The following is a 16,513-nucleotide window of genomic DNA, read 5'->3' as shown; positions in this document are numbered from 1 at the left end:
CCAAAGGTAAGCAGGCACAAGCACGCAGTTGTTCGACCACGCTCTCCAAGTCCACTTTCGCTTTTTGGCTTTGAACCCACTCGCATCCGCCTTTTGCCTTTGCATTTGTCTTCCTCCTCCATCATCTCTTCATCAATGCCTACTTTTCCCCATCATCTGCCCATCATCCGCCCTCCGCCACAACCACAGCTTTGATGCATCGCTAGCCGCCAAAAAAATTAAAATTCAAGCCCCCCCCAAAATTCACTTGGGCCCTTGCACTCCCACTCCCGCCGCCGCCCATCCCTGATTTCTCAAACGCGTCTTTCTAACGTGATTTTCCTCTCTCTCTCTCTTCCCTCTTCTCTAGCCGTACCACCCTCGCGAGCCGTTCCAGTATCCGCAGCCAATTGACCAGCAACACCAGCCGTCGTCGTACCGCAACGGCGACAATTATCCATCGCCTCGCGAGAGGGCCTCATCCTTCACCCGCCGCCCGACCAGCCCTCTCTCCCTCTCGCACTCGCACCCAAGCCTCGCCACGGGCTCTCACAGTCCGCCCAGCCGGCACTCGCACATGACCTCGCCCGTGTCCAGGCATGCGCCCGCGGCGACGCATGCCACCAACGGCACCTCGCTGGCGCCCATCATGAAGACGGATTTGGCTGCTCCGTCACCGCCGAAGCCGGCTTCCGTAAGTACAAGCTCTACTTGATGAGAATGAACCAGCACATCAATCCATTTTTACGACTGCCTTTCCCCATCATCAACTACCTTGTCATCGTTTCTTCGCCTCTTTCCTTCCTCATGCCACCCGCCGCCCCAGCAATTCAATTGAGCCATACATCCATCGCCTGCAAAAAGACAAGTTACTGACGGTGCATCCCAGAGCCGAGCTGCCGACCCAATGTCCTTCTCCAATATCCTATCCAACTCGGAGCCCGCTCCCAAGCCCGTGGCCAGGGAACCCTCACCCAAGAAAGAACCCACCCTGGCCGCTCCCATCTTTGAACTTCGAGAACCCGACAATGACGGCGATACCGAGATGGAGAAGGAGGCCGACACCGAGCCCGAGCCTGCTCCTGTCAAAAAGTCTGAAATCATCATCAAGAAGAAGCCTGCCAAGAAGGCTTCCAAGGGCCGTGCGTCTGATCTCCGGGGAGAAGACGCGTCCAAGAAGAACCGCCGCCCATCCATTAAGAAGGAATCTCCTACTCCTCGACCGCCCTCGAAGCGACAGGCAAACGGCCAGCCTAAGCAGAAGACGTGGTCAAGCGAGATGGAGAGGTCGATAGAGAGCCAGGAAGCACTGCTGGACAAGCAGGCCGAGTCCCTCGACGAGGACGAGTTCAGCGAGCGAGCGTACAAAGAGGGAGCCTTCAAGCGCCAGCGGACCATGGCCCAGCTCGACGCCGACAGGGCCTACGCCCGGCGCGAACAGTTTGCCAACACGACCGGAAAGAGGCTGGCAGAACACTCGGATCTAGGCAAGCGACGATACGATGACGTCTTCTACGACGAGGCCCTCCAAGAAGTCCGCGAACAAGAGCTCTTTGCCGAAAAGGAGCGTAAAAAGGACATGCAGCGAAAGCGGCGACGCGAAAAGTCCATGGCCGTCACGATTGAGCAGAAGGAGGCCGCCCTGGCCCGAGCCGAAGCTGCGGAAGATGAAGAAGAGCGCCAGAGGCACTTGCGTGACGCCGAGAGGGCCAACAAAAAGGCCCAGCAGACCAAGCTCATCTTGCAGAAAGGCATCAAGGGACCTGCCCGCAACGTGGAGCTCAACCTCGACGGCGGCACCATGTCCAGCTTCCTCGCGTCCGATGCCGAGACCCCCAAGAAGAGCAAGGGTCGCGGTGGCACGCGGCCTAAGAAGTCCAAGGAGCAGAAGCAGGCGGAGAAGGACTCTGCCGAGGCTGCTCAGGCCGCCCTGGATGCCGGCGAAGAGCTGCCGCCCAAGGAAGAGGGCCGGGTCCGCATCAAGATCAAGGGCAAGTCCAAGGGCGGCGACGGCGAAAAGGCTGCCAAGGACAAGGCTGAAGCCTCCAAGGAAAAGGAAAAGGTCGACGACGTGCCGGATCTCGAGAAGAAATTCATCTCTAAGGGCTACAATCAGATTTACGATCAGATTTGGCGTGACATGGCTCGCAAGGATGTCAGTAAGACTTTCAAGCTCGCCGTCGACTCCTACGCGACCAGGGGCTCCAACCTCAAGAAGACGGCCATTCTCGCCTCCAAGGAGGCCAAGCGCTGGCAGCTGCGAACCAACAAGGGCACCAAGGACCTCCAGGCCCGCGCCAAGCGTGTCATGCGTGACATGATGAGCTTCTGGAAGCGCAACGAGCGAGAAGAGCGAGACCTGCGCAAGGCTGCCGAGAAGCAGGAGATTGAAAACGCCCGAAAGGAAGAGGCCGACCGAGAAGCCGCTCGCCAGAAGAGAAAGCTCAACTTCCTCATCTCCCAGACCGAACTCTACTCGCACTTTATCGGCAAGAAGATCAAGACGGACGAGGTCGAGCGCAGCACCGACAACCCCGACATCGCGACCGACCCGCAGCAGATTCCTGAGAACAAGCTGTCCATCCAAGAGCCCACCGGCCCACTGGCCTCCAGGGTCACCGACTTTGAGAATCTGGACTTTGACAACGAGGACGAGTCGGTCTTGCAGGCGGCCGCCATGGCCAATGCGCAAAACGCCATTGCCGAAGCCCAGAAGAAGGCTCGCGACTTCAACAACAAGGGCCTGGACATGGACGATGAGGGCGAGATGAACTTTCAGAACCCGACAGGCCTTGGCGATGTCGAGATCGAGCAGCCCAAGCTCATCAATGCTCAGCTCAAGGAGTACCAGCTCAAGGGTCTCAACTGGCTCGTCAACCTCTACGAGCAGGGCATCAACGGCATCCTGGCGGACGAAATGGGTCTCGGCAAGACTGTCCAGTCCATCTCCGTCATGGCCTACCTGGCCGAGAAGCACGACATTTGGGGTCCCTTCTTGGTCGTGGCGCCCGCTTCCACCCTGCACAACTGGCAGCAGGAAATTGCAAAGTTCGTTCCCGAATTCAAGATCCTGCCCTACTGGGGCAGCGCCAGCGATCGAAAGGTGCTGCGAAAGTTTTGGGACCGCAAGCACACCACGTACCGCAAGGACGCGCCCTTCCACGTCTGCGTCACCTCGTACCAGCTCGTCGTGTCCGACGTGGCCTACTTTCAGAAGATGCGATGGCAGTACATGATCCTCGACGAGGCCCAGGCCATCAAGAGCTCATCCAGCTCCCGATGGAAGTGCTTGCTCGGCTTCCACTGCCGAAACCGCCTGCTGCTGACCGGTACCCCCATCCAGAACAACATGCAGGAGCTGTGGGCCTTGCTGCATTTCATCATGCCGTCACTGTTCGACTCCCACGACGAGTTCAGTGAATGGTTCTCCAAGGACATTGAGTCGCACGCCCAGAGCAACACGAAACTTAACGAGGACCAGCTGAAGCGACTTCACATGATCCTGAAGCCGTTTATGCTCCGTCGTGTCAAGAAGCATGTGCAGAAGGAGCTTGGCGACAAGATTGAGCTCGACGTCTTCTGCAACCTCACCTACCGGCAGAGGGCCTACTACAGCAACCTGCGTAACCAGATCAACATCATGGACCTTGTCGAAAAGGCCACCATGGGCGACGACCAGGACTCGGGTACTCTGATGAACCTGGTGATGCAGTTTCGAAAGGTCTGCAACCACCCAGACTTGTTCGAGCGCGCCGAAGTCACCGCCCCTTATTCCTTTGGCTACTTTGCCGAGACGGCCTCGTTCGTCAGGGAGGGCAGCACCGTCTCCGTGGGCTACTCGAGCAGAAGCTTGGTGGACTACGAGCTGCCGACTCTCGTCTGGACCGAGGGTGGCCGGCTCGATAAGGCTGGGCGGGACAATCAGACGGCCGGCTGGCGCAACAAGGCCTTGAATCACATGCTCAACATCTTCACTCCAGAGCACGTTCAAGCCAGTGAGGACGCCGACAAGGCCTTTTCGTGGCTCCGCTTCGCCGACACCTCGGCAGGCGACGTCTACAAGGCCACCCACAGCGGCCTCTTCGACCGCGCTGTGGACGAGATCGCGAAGCCTGACAGGCTCGGCCCCATGAGCATTGCCTATGACGAGGACGACGACAACTTCACCCCGGCTCACTGCTTGTTCAAGATCCGGGAGCGCCGCGACTGGCGGCCTCTGGCCGAGGTTACCAGCGAGGGCATCCTGAGCAGTCTGATGAACGTTGCCAAGGTGACGTACCGGGACTCTGGTCTCGGCCGCCTGGAGCCTGCAGGACGACCCCGTGCATCGGCTCCGCCCATCGAAGTCTCCTGCAACAGCCCCAACGCCGTCGCCGAGCATCGACACGTCATGTTCAACACGCACATTCGCAAGACGCTGTACGGACCGACCATTTACGATGAGCGGGCCCTGGTCGAGAAGAAGGTGCCGATGGAGCTGTATCCCGTCAACAAGGTTCTCCCCGCGCCGGACCACGAGAAGAAGCGCTTCACCAACATTGCCGTCCCCTCCATGCAGCGCTTCGTCACCGACAGCGGCAAGCTGGCCAAGCTGGACGAGTTGCTCTTCAAGCTCAAGGCCGAAGGCCACCGCGTGCTGCTGTACTTCCAGATGACTCGCATGATCGACATGATGGAGGAGTATCTGACGTACCGCAACTATAAGTACTGCCGCCTGGACGGTTCAACCAAGCTCGAGGATCGTCGCGACACCGTGCACGACTTCCAGACCCGGCCCGAGATCTTCATCTTCTTGCTGTCCACTCGTGCGGGTGGTCTTGGTATCAACCTTACGTCCGCGGACACGGTCATTTTCTACGACTCGGACTGGAATCCGACCATTGATTCGCAGGCCATGGACCGAGCACACAGACTGGGCCAGACCCGGCAGGTCACCGTGTACCGCCTCATCACCCGCGGCACCATTGAGGAGCGGATCCGAAAGCGCGCCCTCCAGAAGGAAGAAGTCCAACGCGTCGTCATCCAGGGTGGCGGTGCCAGCGTCGACTTCTCTGGCCGCCGTGCTCCCGAGAACCGCAACCGCGATATCGCCATGTGGTTGGCCGACGACGAGCAAGCCGAGATGATTGAGCGTCGCGAGAAGGAGCTGCTCGAGTCTGGCGAGTACGAGAAGCAGAAGAAGAAGGGCGGCAAGCGGAAGCGAACAGATGCTCCCGCCAGTCTGGACGACATGTATCACGAAGGTAAGACGTCTTTTTCCGCTTGTGGATTTGGAGCATATGCTAACTCGTTGTTTCCAGGCGAGGGCAACTTTGATGATGGAAGCAAGCTTGGTGCGTCGGGCACTGCTACGCCAGCGGAGATCGAGCCCAAGGGCAAGAAGGGGGCCGCCAGAGCAAAGAGCATCGGCAAGCGGGCAAAGACGGCTAAGCAACGCCTCGCCATTGCCGATGGGATGATTGACGGTTGAGCGATGCGAGAAGACAGGCCACTTTGGTCGAACCAGCATGATACGAGTGGTCTTGTGGAACAACCTCACGGTTTGTATGAGTAATATTTTTTTTGCTTTTTTGCGTTTCTTTTCTTCTTTCTTTTCAAGGCTCGGCACTGGATGGACCTGAGGAATTTTGGGAGTGCACGGCGCAGACACCAAAATCAGCCTTTTACGAAAGGATTTATTGTGGGAGATTGTGGATCATTACACGAAGGATTTGCTAGAGGGGAGGATACAAAAGCAGAAAGGGATAGGGTGGTTTCTTATAAGATTCGTGCTGAGGAGCATTGTTGATGTATGAGTATTGTAGTGCTAGAGGGGATATATAAACGCGGATGGTCTCTGCGTGTTAATTGGTTTGTATCTTTGCATGAGGCAAGTGTTCTGTGTGATGTGGTTTGGCTGTGATGTAGGAGATGTCGGGGGCTTGTCGCGAGGCTCTCGGAGTAGATGCGCTTCTCTGGCGAAACGAGACGCTTTACGGCAAGACAGGTGAGGTTTGGGTTCCGATGAATGGATTCTCTAGGAGTAAGTAATGGATCACCTACCTAGAGATGAAGCACGGGATAGATGTATGTTTGATGTCATTCTGCAATTGATTCCATAGGTCTACCATATATCATCATATATCCCATTACTCTATATAGTCCATCACATCATGGTCCCATGATCTTCGGACCCTCAGACAAACGTCCCATTCAGGGATGCCTACACGAATCCATACCGGGGACCACGGAACTTGTGGCTAAGTAGGGCTGACGAGTCTCCCTACCAGAGAGACAGGGGGGGGGGGGGGGCTATGGGGGAGCTTTGTTGAGGGGTATGGTATGGCATGGTTGGTATTCCGTTTAAGCCTTGCAGGACTTGTTGCAGTTGGCGAGGCAGTTGTTCTGTTTTGTGCGTGTCAGTGAATGGTTTTTCAGGAGGAGGGTGATTTTTGCTTGGGTAGATGTGAGGGCAAGGGGGGCTTGTGATTGGGAAAATGGGAGGTTGAAACCGTGTTTTCAGGGGTCGGGAAGGTGTCCATATCTGGGGCTTGGGACTTGGGAGATGGGAGGTTGAAGAGAGGTGAAGTTGAAGGGATATGAGGTTAAAGGGACAATGTCGAAGAGACACGAGGTTTGAAGAGACAATGTCAAAGAGGCGTGGGGGCCTGAAGATGTATATAACTTGAAGGGGGTTCAAGAAAAAAAAGAAAAAAAAAAAGACATGAAGTCGAACAGCGGCAAAAGGAGAGTTGAAAGAGTTTTGCAAGGGCGAGGCCTAAGTGGCTGCAACTTACGCTGTCCATGACGCACTGGTAAGTGCAGTAGCTGAAGTAGCCGCGGTCCCAGCAGGAGTCGCGGCAGGCCTTGTAGAGGGTGGTATCGCAGTCGGAGCAGCAGGGCTGCTTGGCGGCGGCGGCGGCAGCCTCGGGGGCGGTGCCAGGGGCGGCGAGGGCGAGGGGGAGGAGGGCGAGGACGATGGAGAACTTCATCTTCAGTGATTGATTGGGGTGTTGGGGATGGTTCGGTGGAGGTTTGTGGTAGTGAGTGGTGTTGGATTAGGGGGGGATTAGGAGGAAGGGATTGGAGTTGATTTATAGCTGGGCTTGGTGAGGGGTTTGGGGGAGACGTTGATGAGATGGGTGATGAGTTGGTGATATCGAAGAGTGTTGATAGTGTTGGAGTGCTTGTTATGGAGATCGGGGTCTGTGTTGATGAAAGGGGAGGGACTGTATGGTGGTTTGAGCGTTGGGGGATGAGAGGTGCAGATGGAGCTCTTTCAGCGCATTGGGACTTGGCTAGTATTTGGAAATCTTTGATCTCGAGAGTCATGTGGTGAATCTGATTTGTTTGCCGTTGACATTGATGTGATATGGAGGATGGTTCTGGTAGGGGGTCAGGTGGCAAGTTTTGATTGTACATGGTGAGGTTGTATAAGTGAGGTACTACTGAAGTTAAGGCAATTTTTTGAGTTACGATAGCTGCTCATGGAGGATATGACTGTATCTAGATGTCTAAGATGAGCTGGAGATTTCATGGGCCCATGGAGTGCACGTATGTATGTATGTCTGTCGAGCTATGTGGAGGCATGCTGATACCAAGGTTATTGTACGGTGACTTGTCAGGCTGATCGGTGATTCTACATTCGTCTCGTTGATTATTCATCTCTCTTTGGAGGTTTTAGCTATGATTGACTGGCCTCGAACAAGAGAGTTCGTACTCCCCAGATGCATTACCGACGTTACGACGTTACGATGTAGACAGTGCCGTGCCCCCCCTCGGACACATTGCCATCCCAAAGTTTCAAAGCTCATCAAACCCGTTCTCTCTTCGGACACAACAACCAATCGAATCTGTACAAAGAGGGTTGAAGAGCATTGGTACAACTGTTATGTCTATTGATGTCCCTTCGTGAATAAGCTCCATAACAGAGGCAAATTCTGCATAGTATTCGGGACGCAGGGGCCGCTGTGCGCACTGACGGCTTTGTATGCCACTTGTATCGGTAACGGAGACTTGTGATGAATATCGGGGTGGGGTTCTGTTGAAAGGTTGGATGCTAGTACTATGTGGAGGGTGAAGTTGGGGCGTATTGTTGTGTGGAACTGAAGAGGCGTGGCTTATAGGGGTAGATGTTGCCTTGTGTGGGAGTTGGTGAAGAGGGCTTTGCAAAGGATTTTGTTGGTGAGATGTCAAAATGCGAGGTTGAGCTCTTTGAATGTACTGCTTAGTATGTATAGGGAAGATTCGTAAAGACTGGTGGCTCATACACTGCCTCCGGAATCATAGATCTTGTGATCTCCAGGTAGAAGCTAAAGATCGAATATCTCTACGTCAAGAGCCCTCGAGAGAGTCATGAAGTCTTGGTCTGCTCAAGCAAGAGTCAACAAGGATCAAATTTATTTACACTGTCTATCAATTCCAAGCTCTTTGGCCATCATAATATCCAGCCTTTATTCTATACTATAAACTCTCCTCCCTTATCAGTGCCGTCCGCTATGGACTGCATCTTCCTTCTCGTAGGCATTTCTCCCCCAGCCATGTCCTTAGCCCACAAGACCCTCCCGGAAAGACTCCTGTGTACCTCAGCCATGACCTTCACTTCCTCTCTCGACCTGCCAAGCCACGTACGTGTCATACCCGACGTCGACGCAACCCACATGTGAGCCTCAAGGCCAATGTTATTCTGCCTGGCACAGTGTAGCAATCGATCCAGGTGACGGCGCAGCTCATTTGCAAACTCGATTGACAGAGCAACTTTTTCGGGACTCTTTGGAGTGGTGAAGTGGTTGACCAGCATCGTGGCTAGGACTACGCCCAGGACGACTCCTGCTGTGCCAAGGAGGAGGGACATGAGGCTCGCTGAGAGCCCGATGGTGAAGCCCAGGATTGCGCGTTGTCGGGTGCCGCCAAAGACGCCCTTGGAGAGGTCTTTCCTGTCTTCTATCGTATGTGTTCTTGATGGGTCGTAGGTGGGCAAGTCAAGAGGAGGAATGCTCTCGTTGAGGGGCCGGGGTAGTGTCCCGGGTTCGGGGAGGACTTTGAAGGAGAAACTGAAGAACATGTGCCTCTTTTTATCCAGGAAGCAATACTCGTCGCAAACGTCAAAGTAAACGCAGTCGGGCAGCTCGAATGGGGTGTTGGTACGAATGCTCGTGATGACTTTTTCCAGCGTGGCACCAATATGCTGTTCGATGGTCCTTCGATACGACTGTTGAATAATATGGCTCCGAAGAGTGACGGACACTTCTGATCCGACGAGGTTGTTGGATACTTCAGTCGTGACGCCCCAGATGACTCCGGCTGCTGTTATGCCGACTACAGAGGGGATGGCCCCGGGCTCCATGAGGGCGGCGATGGCGAAGAGGGCGGCGAGGGAAACTGCTGCGCCAATCATGGACGAGAGGAGCATCAGGGACCAGCTCCGCTTCTTTTCGACGGCTGGGGATTTTTCGTGTATGAAAGAGGTAGAATGCGCCATATCTGGGGCGATGGGGGAGCAATACTGAGCCTCGAGCTGATGATACCGTCGAAAACACAGGACATGGAGATGTTTAAATGGGCTTCGACATGGCTGCCCAACTTCTGCCTGGAGTACAAGTGACCTTCCCATCGACCAACATCCGACTCCCTGTGGTAGGCTACAGGATTTGTTTTTGGTGTTTGCGATGCGACGCCTATTGGTTCCAGATATTGCTGTCGATATTGCGGCCGCGGCAGGATGACGTCGCGGCACGTTACTCGTAGCCTCGCGGTGGCACCGTAAGAGGGAACAAAGTACACGAGACGTGGACTGATTTGATTTAGAGCTTCGCGTATGGTAAGCCTACGTGGTCGCGTTTTGCTTGTATCGGGCTTTATGCGTTGGTGAGTCGCCTCGATGCGTGGCTCTCTTTCCAGGATTCTACCCATTCAGGGCCCCAGATTAACGTGAGACAGCTGAATGCAAAGTCCAGCGTCTACATCGTTTGGGTTGCATGGCTCCAACGTCGCCCGGTTGCCCAAGCAAGGCACAAAGAGGGGAGCTTCTGTCCTGCATATGGTCTCCCACTGGGACGGACTCGATGCGAGCCACGAGGATCGACGTGCGGTAAGCATGATGCCGCCGGCGCACTCGCACCATCCGTCCTTGATCGTGCGGTAGGCTGAGATGGTGATCATGACGGCAAGCCATGTCCGACGGACGCTCTCAGATAGGATCCATAGTCTCCATAATCGAGATGAGGATCCGCAGCGTTGCTGGCCGGCGTCTTGGACAGAGTCTGGCGTCTGAGAGGTGATGCAGTCCAGGGGGGCGGAATCCCACATCTGCTGGCACCATGAGAGCAGCGTGGGCATGGCTTCTTCGGCGTGAGTCTGTTGCCATACGCTGTTGTCGAAGAGGCGGAGGATTTGGTGGATGAGCAGCGCCTGGACACGTGCTAGATGCTGTGTTGTGTCGAGAGGCACGGCAACTGATAGGAGGCTGTTTTGTTCGATTCCGGCGTTCTAAATGAGTACATCTGCTCTGTCCTGGACGATGCGGGCAATCATGTCTTGGTTGCAGCTGTTACATGACTGGTGCATGCTGATGGCGGAGAAGGCGTCCTGCATGGATGGTGGGAAGAAGCTGTTGGCGTAGAGCTGGCGGTGTATGAAGGGGCATTAGCCGTCCTGAGTCCATTGGACGAGCCATTGCTGAAGTTGCTGGATGAAGGTTCTGAACACGGGGATGGGAATGGGGGGAGCTCTGGGGGTGGATTGTTCGATGGTCCAGGTCTCGGGGGCGAGGAACCATGGCCTGGAGGTGGATGAGAGCGTTGATGTGTGGGTGTTGGAGAAGTAGACGTGGCCTGGACGTATGCCGAACACTTCAAGTTATCAGAGACTGATATCAGAGTATGTATACAGTGAAGACAATGCCGTAGAGAACAGTGAGCGAAGATGATGCACATGCCTGGTTCAGCAACTGCTTCATCTGACGGGCCTGCCTTTGCTGTTCGCCGGATCAGGGCCGGATATCGGCAATCTAGCCCCCTGTCCTCACATCGCCGACAGAACGGCCGGACTTTATCGCATCTCCGCTTCGCCGTTATACAAGAGCCACAGGCTTTCGGTCTGTTCTGAGCAACCATGGCGGCGTATTATTAGATTCAGAAGAAGAAGAAGAAGAAGAAGAAGAAAAAGAAAAAGAAAGAAATAGTAAGTAGAAGAGTGGTTATCGTGATGGTCGAGATTTGGTTGAGAGACGGAGCTGCAGACGGGGTTAACAGGCGGCGAGCTAGCGGAGCTGACGGTGGAATAGAGGCGGAAGCGGACCGGGTTGGTGGAGATGGGACGGCGGATGTGGCCAATTGTGCTGGGACTTGAGAGGGTTAATAGCCAGAATGGGTGACGGGGTGGAAATGGGGTGGAAGTTGGTTGAAGTTGTGTCTCGTAAGCTGCGAGGTGGTTGTTCTCGTAAGCTGTGATGCGTGGGAGACGATGGATGGCAATGGCAGATATATACACAAGATGTATATAAACAGAGGGAATATGGCTATTCTGACTTATGGGCTATGAAATCAAGCAGCAAATCAAAACAATAATCTTTCAAATGCCTCCCAGTCGCTCGCAGCTCATCGCCACGGCAAACGCCTTCGTCGCCGCCTACAACAAATGGACCGTCCCCGACGTCCTCTCCATCCGCAGCCCAACATGCAAGCACCACCTCCTCCCCGGCACCAAGCTGCCCTCCAGAAACAACCAGGAGTTTGCCGAGTTCCTCGAGCGCATAATTCCCATCATCCGCAACTTTCGTCTGCACGTCGTGGACACGACGCCGCCGGTGGTGGACGTGGAGGCGCGGAAGGTGATGATGCATCTGAAGAGCTCTGCGGAGACGGATGTCGGGCCGTATGAGAATGAGTACTTTTTTGTGCTTACGGTTAGTGAGGATGGGGAGAAGATTGATGAGGTTGTGGAGTTTTTGGATACGGCGTATACGGCTGAGTTTATGGAGAGGCTGAGCAAGACGGGACAGACGTTGGCATAGGTGAAGGTATTGTGGGAATACATTGTTTGCTATCCAGCTCTGATAAGAGAAGTGTCGCATTGATGAGATGAAGTGAGAACATTCGTTTTGATGAGATGAAGTGAGGACATCGAGAATTGTTGGCCTGAATGTGAGAACAACAAAAGCCCGAGCGAGCTGCCTATTCACCACCTTCTCACCTCGCATTCAACTCACAACCCGGCTCACTTTTCACTCCACCACAACAATTAGGCGTTCAAAAATCGCGAACCACAATGTCCGACTTGATCCTCATCATCTGCGGCCGAGAGCGGCATCTTGCCTTTTCGTGGCTATCGCAAGTCTCGGGTTCTCGGTTTCCCACATCCTCGTGAGCCTGTTGCCTCGTGAACGAATCATGATGGACGATCGCCCCGACGACCTCGTCAAAGGCCGCGCCAATGACTTTATCGATCATCCAGCCGATGACGCCGTCCAAACTGCCCCGGATGGCTATGTGGTCGAAGGCCCTATGCCAGAAGGCGAGGGAGACAAACTCTTCGCCTGTCCTCATCAAACTTGTGACGGCTTCACCTTCGAAACCATCGAAGAATGCCGCATACATGATGACGAGTGGCACAACCCGCCATACTGTTGCTCAGACTGCGGCGCCAACTTTGCAGCTCGACCGGCCCTCAAGCGACACTTCAAGTGTAGTGGTCACTTCAACTGGATTTGTCTCGAAGAAACTTGCGAAATGAAAGGCACTCTGTTTGCGAACCAGGCCGAGTTTGTCTCTCACGCGCTCAACACTCCCGGTCATGAGCATTTTTTCCCGGAAGAGGCTCTTCAGAGTCCAGGCTCGGCAAAGCGCGTCAACTACGCCGAAGTCATCAGTCTCATGGACGGCGAGACCACAGAAGACGATCTGTCCGAAGAAGAGGGTCAGATGTGCTCCGAGGCCTCCTGTCGCCGGTACCAACACATCTTTTACACGGAACCCGACTTTGTTCGACATGTCGAGTCGCATGGGCACACCCACGCAATGAAATACTCCGAGTCACTTCGCGACTCGGGGAAATCAATTGCCGACATCACGAGGGAGCAAGAAGCTGCAAGGGAGTTTCGCTGCACTGCTGAGCACTGCGCCTATTTCGGGGAGAAGCTCAAAACCAGCCAGAGCTACTATCACCATATTGCGACTGCCCAGCACTTGCATCCGCGCCTTGTTGACTCGAATCCGGCTTCACCGACCGCAGAGATTCGAATGAAACTCGCACAGACACAGATCAGCCTGACTTGTGACGAACCCGATTGTCCAAAATTTCAACATTCTTTCTCCAACAGAGGCAATCACACCAAGCACCATGCCTCCATTGCCCATATAAAAGCAATTGAATATGGAAAGCTGAAGAGAGCGATGGCCGAGCCTGCTGAAGGAGGCCAAGGCAATGCGAAAGCCCAGACGCCAGAGCCGAAGACGCCGACTGCTAAATTTGCACCACCGACGACGCCTCAGATCTGGAGTCGCAGCTTATTTACGCCTATAAGCCCGACGACGAGCACTTTTCGCACTCCCGTCCGATTCGTCACTCCGACCAAGCGACCGTTACAGGATGTTGTGATGATGACGCCGCCACCATCCTCACGACGCGAAGAATCGTTGAAGAAGAGGAACCGAGAGCTGGAAGAGGAGCTGAGGGAGATGAAGGAGAAGATGGAGCGAATGCGGAATGCCTATCAAGAGCAGATCAGCTCCTTGTTTCAGACTCTGGGAGAGACACGGAGCCGAAGTGTGCGGTATGACTGAGAGGTTGACAATTGTTGTTCATGTTGTTAGAGAAGGCTTGTCGAGAGGCGGTTGTCTGTCTGATTACCTGCATTTGACGAGAGGCTGAAGGATTGCCTCTTTTCCCGAGTGGTGGATTTATTCACACATGGTTTGAGCTGAGAATCTCAGGCGAGAAAGGGTATAACGTAGGATGCCGACAAGCGGCGAGTTGAGGCGCTGGATTGAGTCTCTCACAGCTTCAGATCTCGTGTAACTCCTTGCTTCCAGGTCAGGCAAGTCCGTATAGGAAGGAATGAAAGCTGAGTTGGCTTCTGCAAGCCACCAGGATTGTTAGCTTCAACATAGCATTCACCATATCAATACTGTTGCTTTCTAAACAGTCGGGCGCATGCGTTCGGAGTTATTGACACGCAGCTGGTGTATAACCGCACCAAGCTTACGAGAACCTCGTGTAGAAAGTACACCTCCAGCGGAATTGCCGATGCAAGATGTAATAGAACTTGGCAGACTTGGCAAGACAGCATAGTCAATGCAGTTAATTGGCCAACTCTCATCTCGAACAAAGTGTTGACCTTGATTGCCGGCATCAGCATTGTCATACTGGATCTTCTCTATGGAATCATCAACATCACCGCCTGACTTTACGGCTATTACGGGACGTTTATAAAGCTCGCATTCCCCTAAAAGCAGCTGGAATGCCTCTCCCTACTGGGCAATCTGCTTAACAGCCCCTGGCCTGCTGGCGGGGCATCGCAAACACGACAGTCCTCAAATACGTAGTGCCAGCAACTACAACTACAAGTAGGCTAACCATCCTTGCAAGGCCATGAATAAGGTTCTCACCTGCAAAGCAAACACGCAACCGGACAACGTACTGCCTCCAGATCCAGCAGGTGAATCTCCAGGTGAATGCCTTGGACGCCCTGCCCAGAGTTTCTTCCACCAATGGCCACCGCATCCACATCGCCAGCTCGTGTCCCGAACAGGACTATGGTGTACAACAACAAGTGCTTCGAGCGGGCATTCCACACGTGTTCTGCTGGGAAAAGGCGGATCGACGGGACTTACACCACGCCGACCAGCGCTAGGCGTGTCAGGGGCTCAGCTTAAAGACCTTCCCGACTTGGTACGTCTCAAACGACGGCACCGAGAGGCGGGCGGTTGTCATAGGTGGAATATTCCATCTGCTCCGCTGCTTTTGTTCGAAATGGATATTGCTTATTGCGTAGCTACTCGTGTAGTTCTGAGACGTCGACCCATTGGTGATGGAATAAGAGTAGTTTTCCTATATATAAGGCCATCCGGATCGACAAGATGTTATCCTATTCCCCTTATCCTCACCACAACGCAACTCCACCTCCTCCATCAACCCGTCTTTACACCAACCGTCAAGATGCTCGTCAAGACCCTCCTCGCCACCCTCTCGGCCGCCTCCGCCGTCTTCGCCGCCACGCCCGTCGAGAGCGGCAACTGGGTCTCGGTGAACCCGGGCTTCCAGACGCAGACCTGCGCGGGCGGCAGCGTCAGCGGCAACACCTTCACCATCCCCACGAGCCCCAACGGCAGCACCTCCGGCTCCGGCTGCTCCAACGGCCACCTCCGCGCCGAGCGCCGCTACACAAACGACTACAGCTCCGGCGTCCACCAGTTCGCCGGCACCTTCACGATCAACTCCATGGGCGGCAGCCGCATCGCCATCAAGCAGACCTTCAACGGCGACGCGGGCCCGTACTTCATCCTTGCTGTTGACACCGGCGGTCGTCTGTACAGCGTCGAGGGCGGTGCCACGCTGGCGACGGGCGTTGCGAACGTTGGCTCCAGCGTCACCATCAACACGGTTCACAATGCGGATATCCACAGCTACCGCGTGTACGTCAACGGCCAGTTGGCGTTCCGTGACGACAATGCTCCTGGTGGAAGCTTCTACGACAAGTTTGGTGCCTACACTACCGACAGCGGCACTGGTCCCATGAGCATCACCTGGTCGGACACTGCTTTCTGGACTCGTCAGTAAACGCCTGCAGTGTGTTGGCTGATGGGAGGAGAGAGGTTTCATGTATATTGTTGGAGGACTTGCATGCGCTTGGGATTGAGCGATCATGCCTATGCCTCCAAGTAACCTGTATATAAACGCTTCATGAGTTAGTAATTGATGGCATGAAGGCAATTTTTGGTCTCTCTTCGTGCCTCTGGTTTTTTCGCGGCATGGCTCTTAGGGGATTTAGCGGAACGATAGAGCTTATTGTCTGCGTGAAACGCTCGTAATCCCGGATCTGGTCAGGCCATAGAAATGTTTCTAAGTGAACAAGATGGACCAGCGTCTCCATACGCCTAGTGGTGTCTTCTCGGAACCATGAGTGACGATGCTCGGAGATCTGGAATTGGCTACTACTTTTGTTATTTATCTGTATAAAGCAAGCCCATTCGTTCGATATTCGACACGGATTACAGATTGAAGGCAATATATCCCTCTTGATTTGGCTATATATGGAGTGTATATCAAGTAACATCATTAATAAACGAGACGAGCGTTTCCTTATAGCCCGACAATCTTTGTATCTGTCTATATGGGAACTCGGGCAAAGCTTACTGTTATTGCAGGAGACATTTGTTGACTCACAATGGCGTAGAAGGTAGATGGGAGGGCAGCCTAAGTACGATCGTTCTGGCATATCGAGGACCCCAGTGGCGGCTCTACTTTTTCATTGAGCGGTATCAAGCGGGGAAGATTCCGTCCATAAATGCTAAATCTGATGGTAGGCGCTGGACTCCATATCGAGCCTCATTTTGGT

The 16,513-nt window shown here is 54.3% G+C and overlaps 7 protein-coding genes across 7 annotated transcripts; 4 read left to right on the top strand and 3 right to left on the bottom strand.

Annotated features, from left to right (window-relative positions):
- Positions 1–556: 556 nt before the first annotated feature.
- On the top strand, positions 557–5,449 carry BBK36DRAFT_1143886 (hypothetical protein; the record flags this gene model as incomplete). Its single annotated transcript, XM_024893633.1, has 3 exons — positions 557–673; positions 869–5,222; positions 5,280–5,449. 3 exons carry the CDS (start codon positions 557–559, stop codon positions 5,447–5,449), a joined length of 4,641 nt encoding a protein of 1,546 aa, XP_024746723.1.
- An 872-nt stretch (positions 5,450–6,321) lies between these two features.
- Positions 6,322–6,950, bottom strand: BBK36DRAFT_1162118 (hypothetical protein; the record flags this gene model as incomplete). The annotated part of the gene is made up of 2 exons (XM_024894419.1): positions 6,322–6,363; positions 6,756–6,950. 2 exons carry the CDS (start codon positions 6,948–6,950, stop codon positions 6,322–6,324), a joined length of 237 nt encoding a protein of 78 aa, XP_024746722.1.
- A 1,291-nt stretch (positions 6,951–8,241) lies between these two features.
- On the bottom strand, positions 8,242–9,370 carry BBK36DRAFT_1171636 (hypothetical protein; the record flags this gene model as incomplete). The annotated part of the gene is made up of 2 exons (XM_024895605.1): positions 8,242–8,270; positions 8,599–9,370. 2 exons carry the CDS (start codon positions 9,368–9,370, stop codon positions 8,242–8,244), a joined length of 801 nt encoding a protein of 266 aa, XP_024746721.1.
- A 500-nt stretch (positions 9,371–9,870) lies between these two features.
- Positions 9,871–11,072, bottom strand: BBK36DRAFT_1171635 (hypothetical protein; the record flags this gene model as incomplete). Its single annotated transcript, XM_024895604.1, has 4 exons — positions 9,871–10,386; positions 10,459–10,581; positions 10,627–10,738; positions 10,921–11,072. 4 exons carry the CDS (start codon positions 11,070–11,072, stop codon positions 9,871–9,873), a joined length of 903 nt encoding a protein of 300 aa, XP_024746720.1.
- A 461-nt stretch (positions 11,073–11,533) lies between these two features.
- On the top strand, positions 11,534–11,971 carry BBK36DRAFT_1143884 (hypothetical protein; the record flags this gene model as incomplete). Its single annotated transcript, XM_024893632.1, has 1 exon — positions 11,534–11,971. One exon carries the CDS (start codon positions 11,534–11,536, stop codon positions 11,969–11,971), a length of 438 nt encoding a protein of 145 aa, XP_024746719.1.
- Positions 11,972–12,350: 379 nt separating this feature from the next.
- On the top strand, positions 12,351–13,739 carry BBK36DRAFT_1143883 (hypothetical protein; the record flags this gene model as incomplete). The annotated part of the gene is made up of 1 exon (XM_024893631.1): positions 12,351–13,739. The coding sequence occupies one exon, from the start codon at positions 12,351–12,353 to the stop codon at positions 13,737–13,739; it is 1,389 nt and encodes a 462-aa protein (XP_024746718.1).
- Positions 13,740–15,105: 1,366 nt separating this feature from the next.
- On the top strand, positions 15,106–15,862 carry BBK36DRAFT_1136305 (hypothetical protein). The gene is made up of 2 exons (XM_024892939.1): positions 15,106–15,795; positions 15,842–15,862. Exon 1 carries the CDS (start codon positions 15,115–15,117, stop codon positions 15,733–15,735), a length of 621 nt encoding a protein of 206 aa, XP_024746717.1. The 5' UTR covers positions 15,106–15,114; the 3' UTR covers positions 15,736–15,795; positions 15,842–15,862.
- Positions 15,863–16,513: the final 651 nt, after the last annotated feature.

The sequence above is a fragment of the Trichoderma citrinoviride genome (genome assembly GCF_003025115.1).
Source record: "Trichoderma citrinoviride strain TUCIM 6016 unplaced genomic scaffold BBK36scaffold_13, whole genome shotgun sequence".
Taxonomy (NCBI): Eukaryota; Fungi; Ascomycota; class Sordariomycetes; order Hypocreales; family Hypocreaceae; genus Trichoderma; species Trichoderma citrinoviride.
Note: the sequence above shows the minus strand (reverse complement) of the source record. Positions and strands in the feature narration are given on the sequence as shown.

Excerpts from the sequence above, each read along its gene's own strand:
- BBK36DRAFT_1136305 (XM_024892939.1), top strand. The coding sequence starts at position 15,115 with ATGCTCGTCAAGACCCTCCTCGCCACCCTCTCGGCCGCCTCCGCCGTC.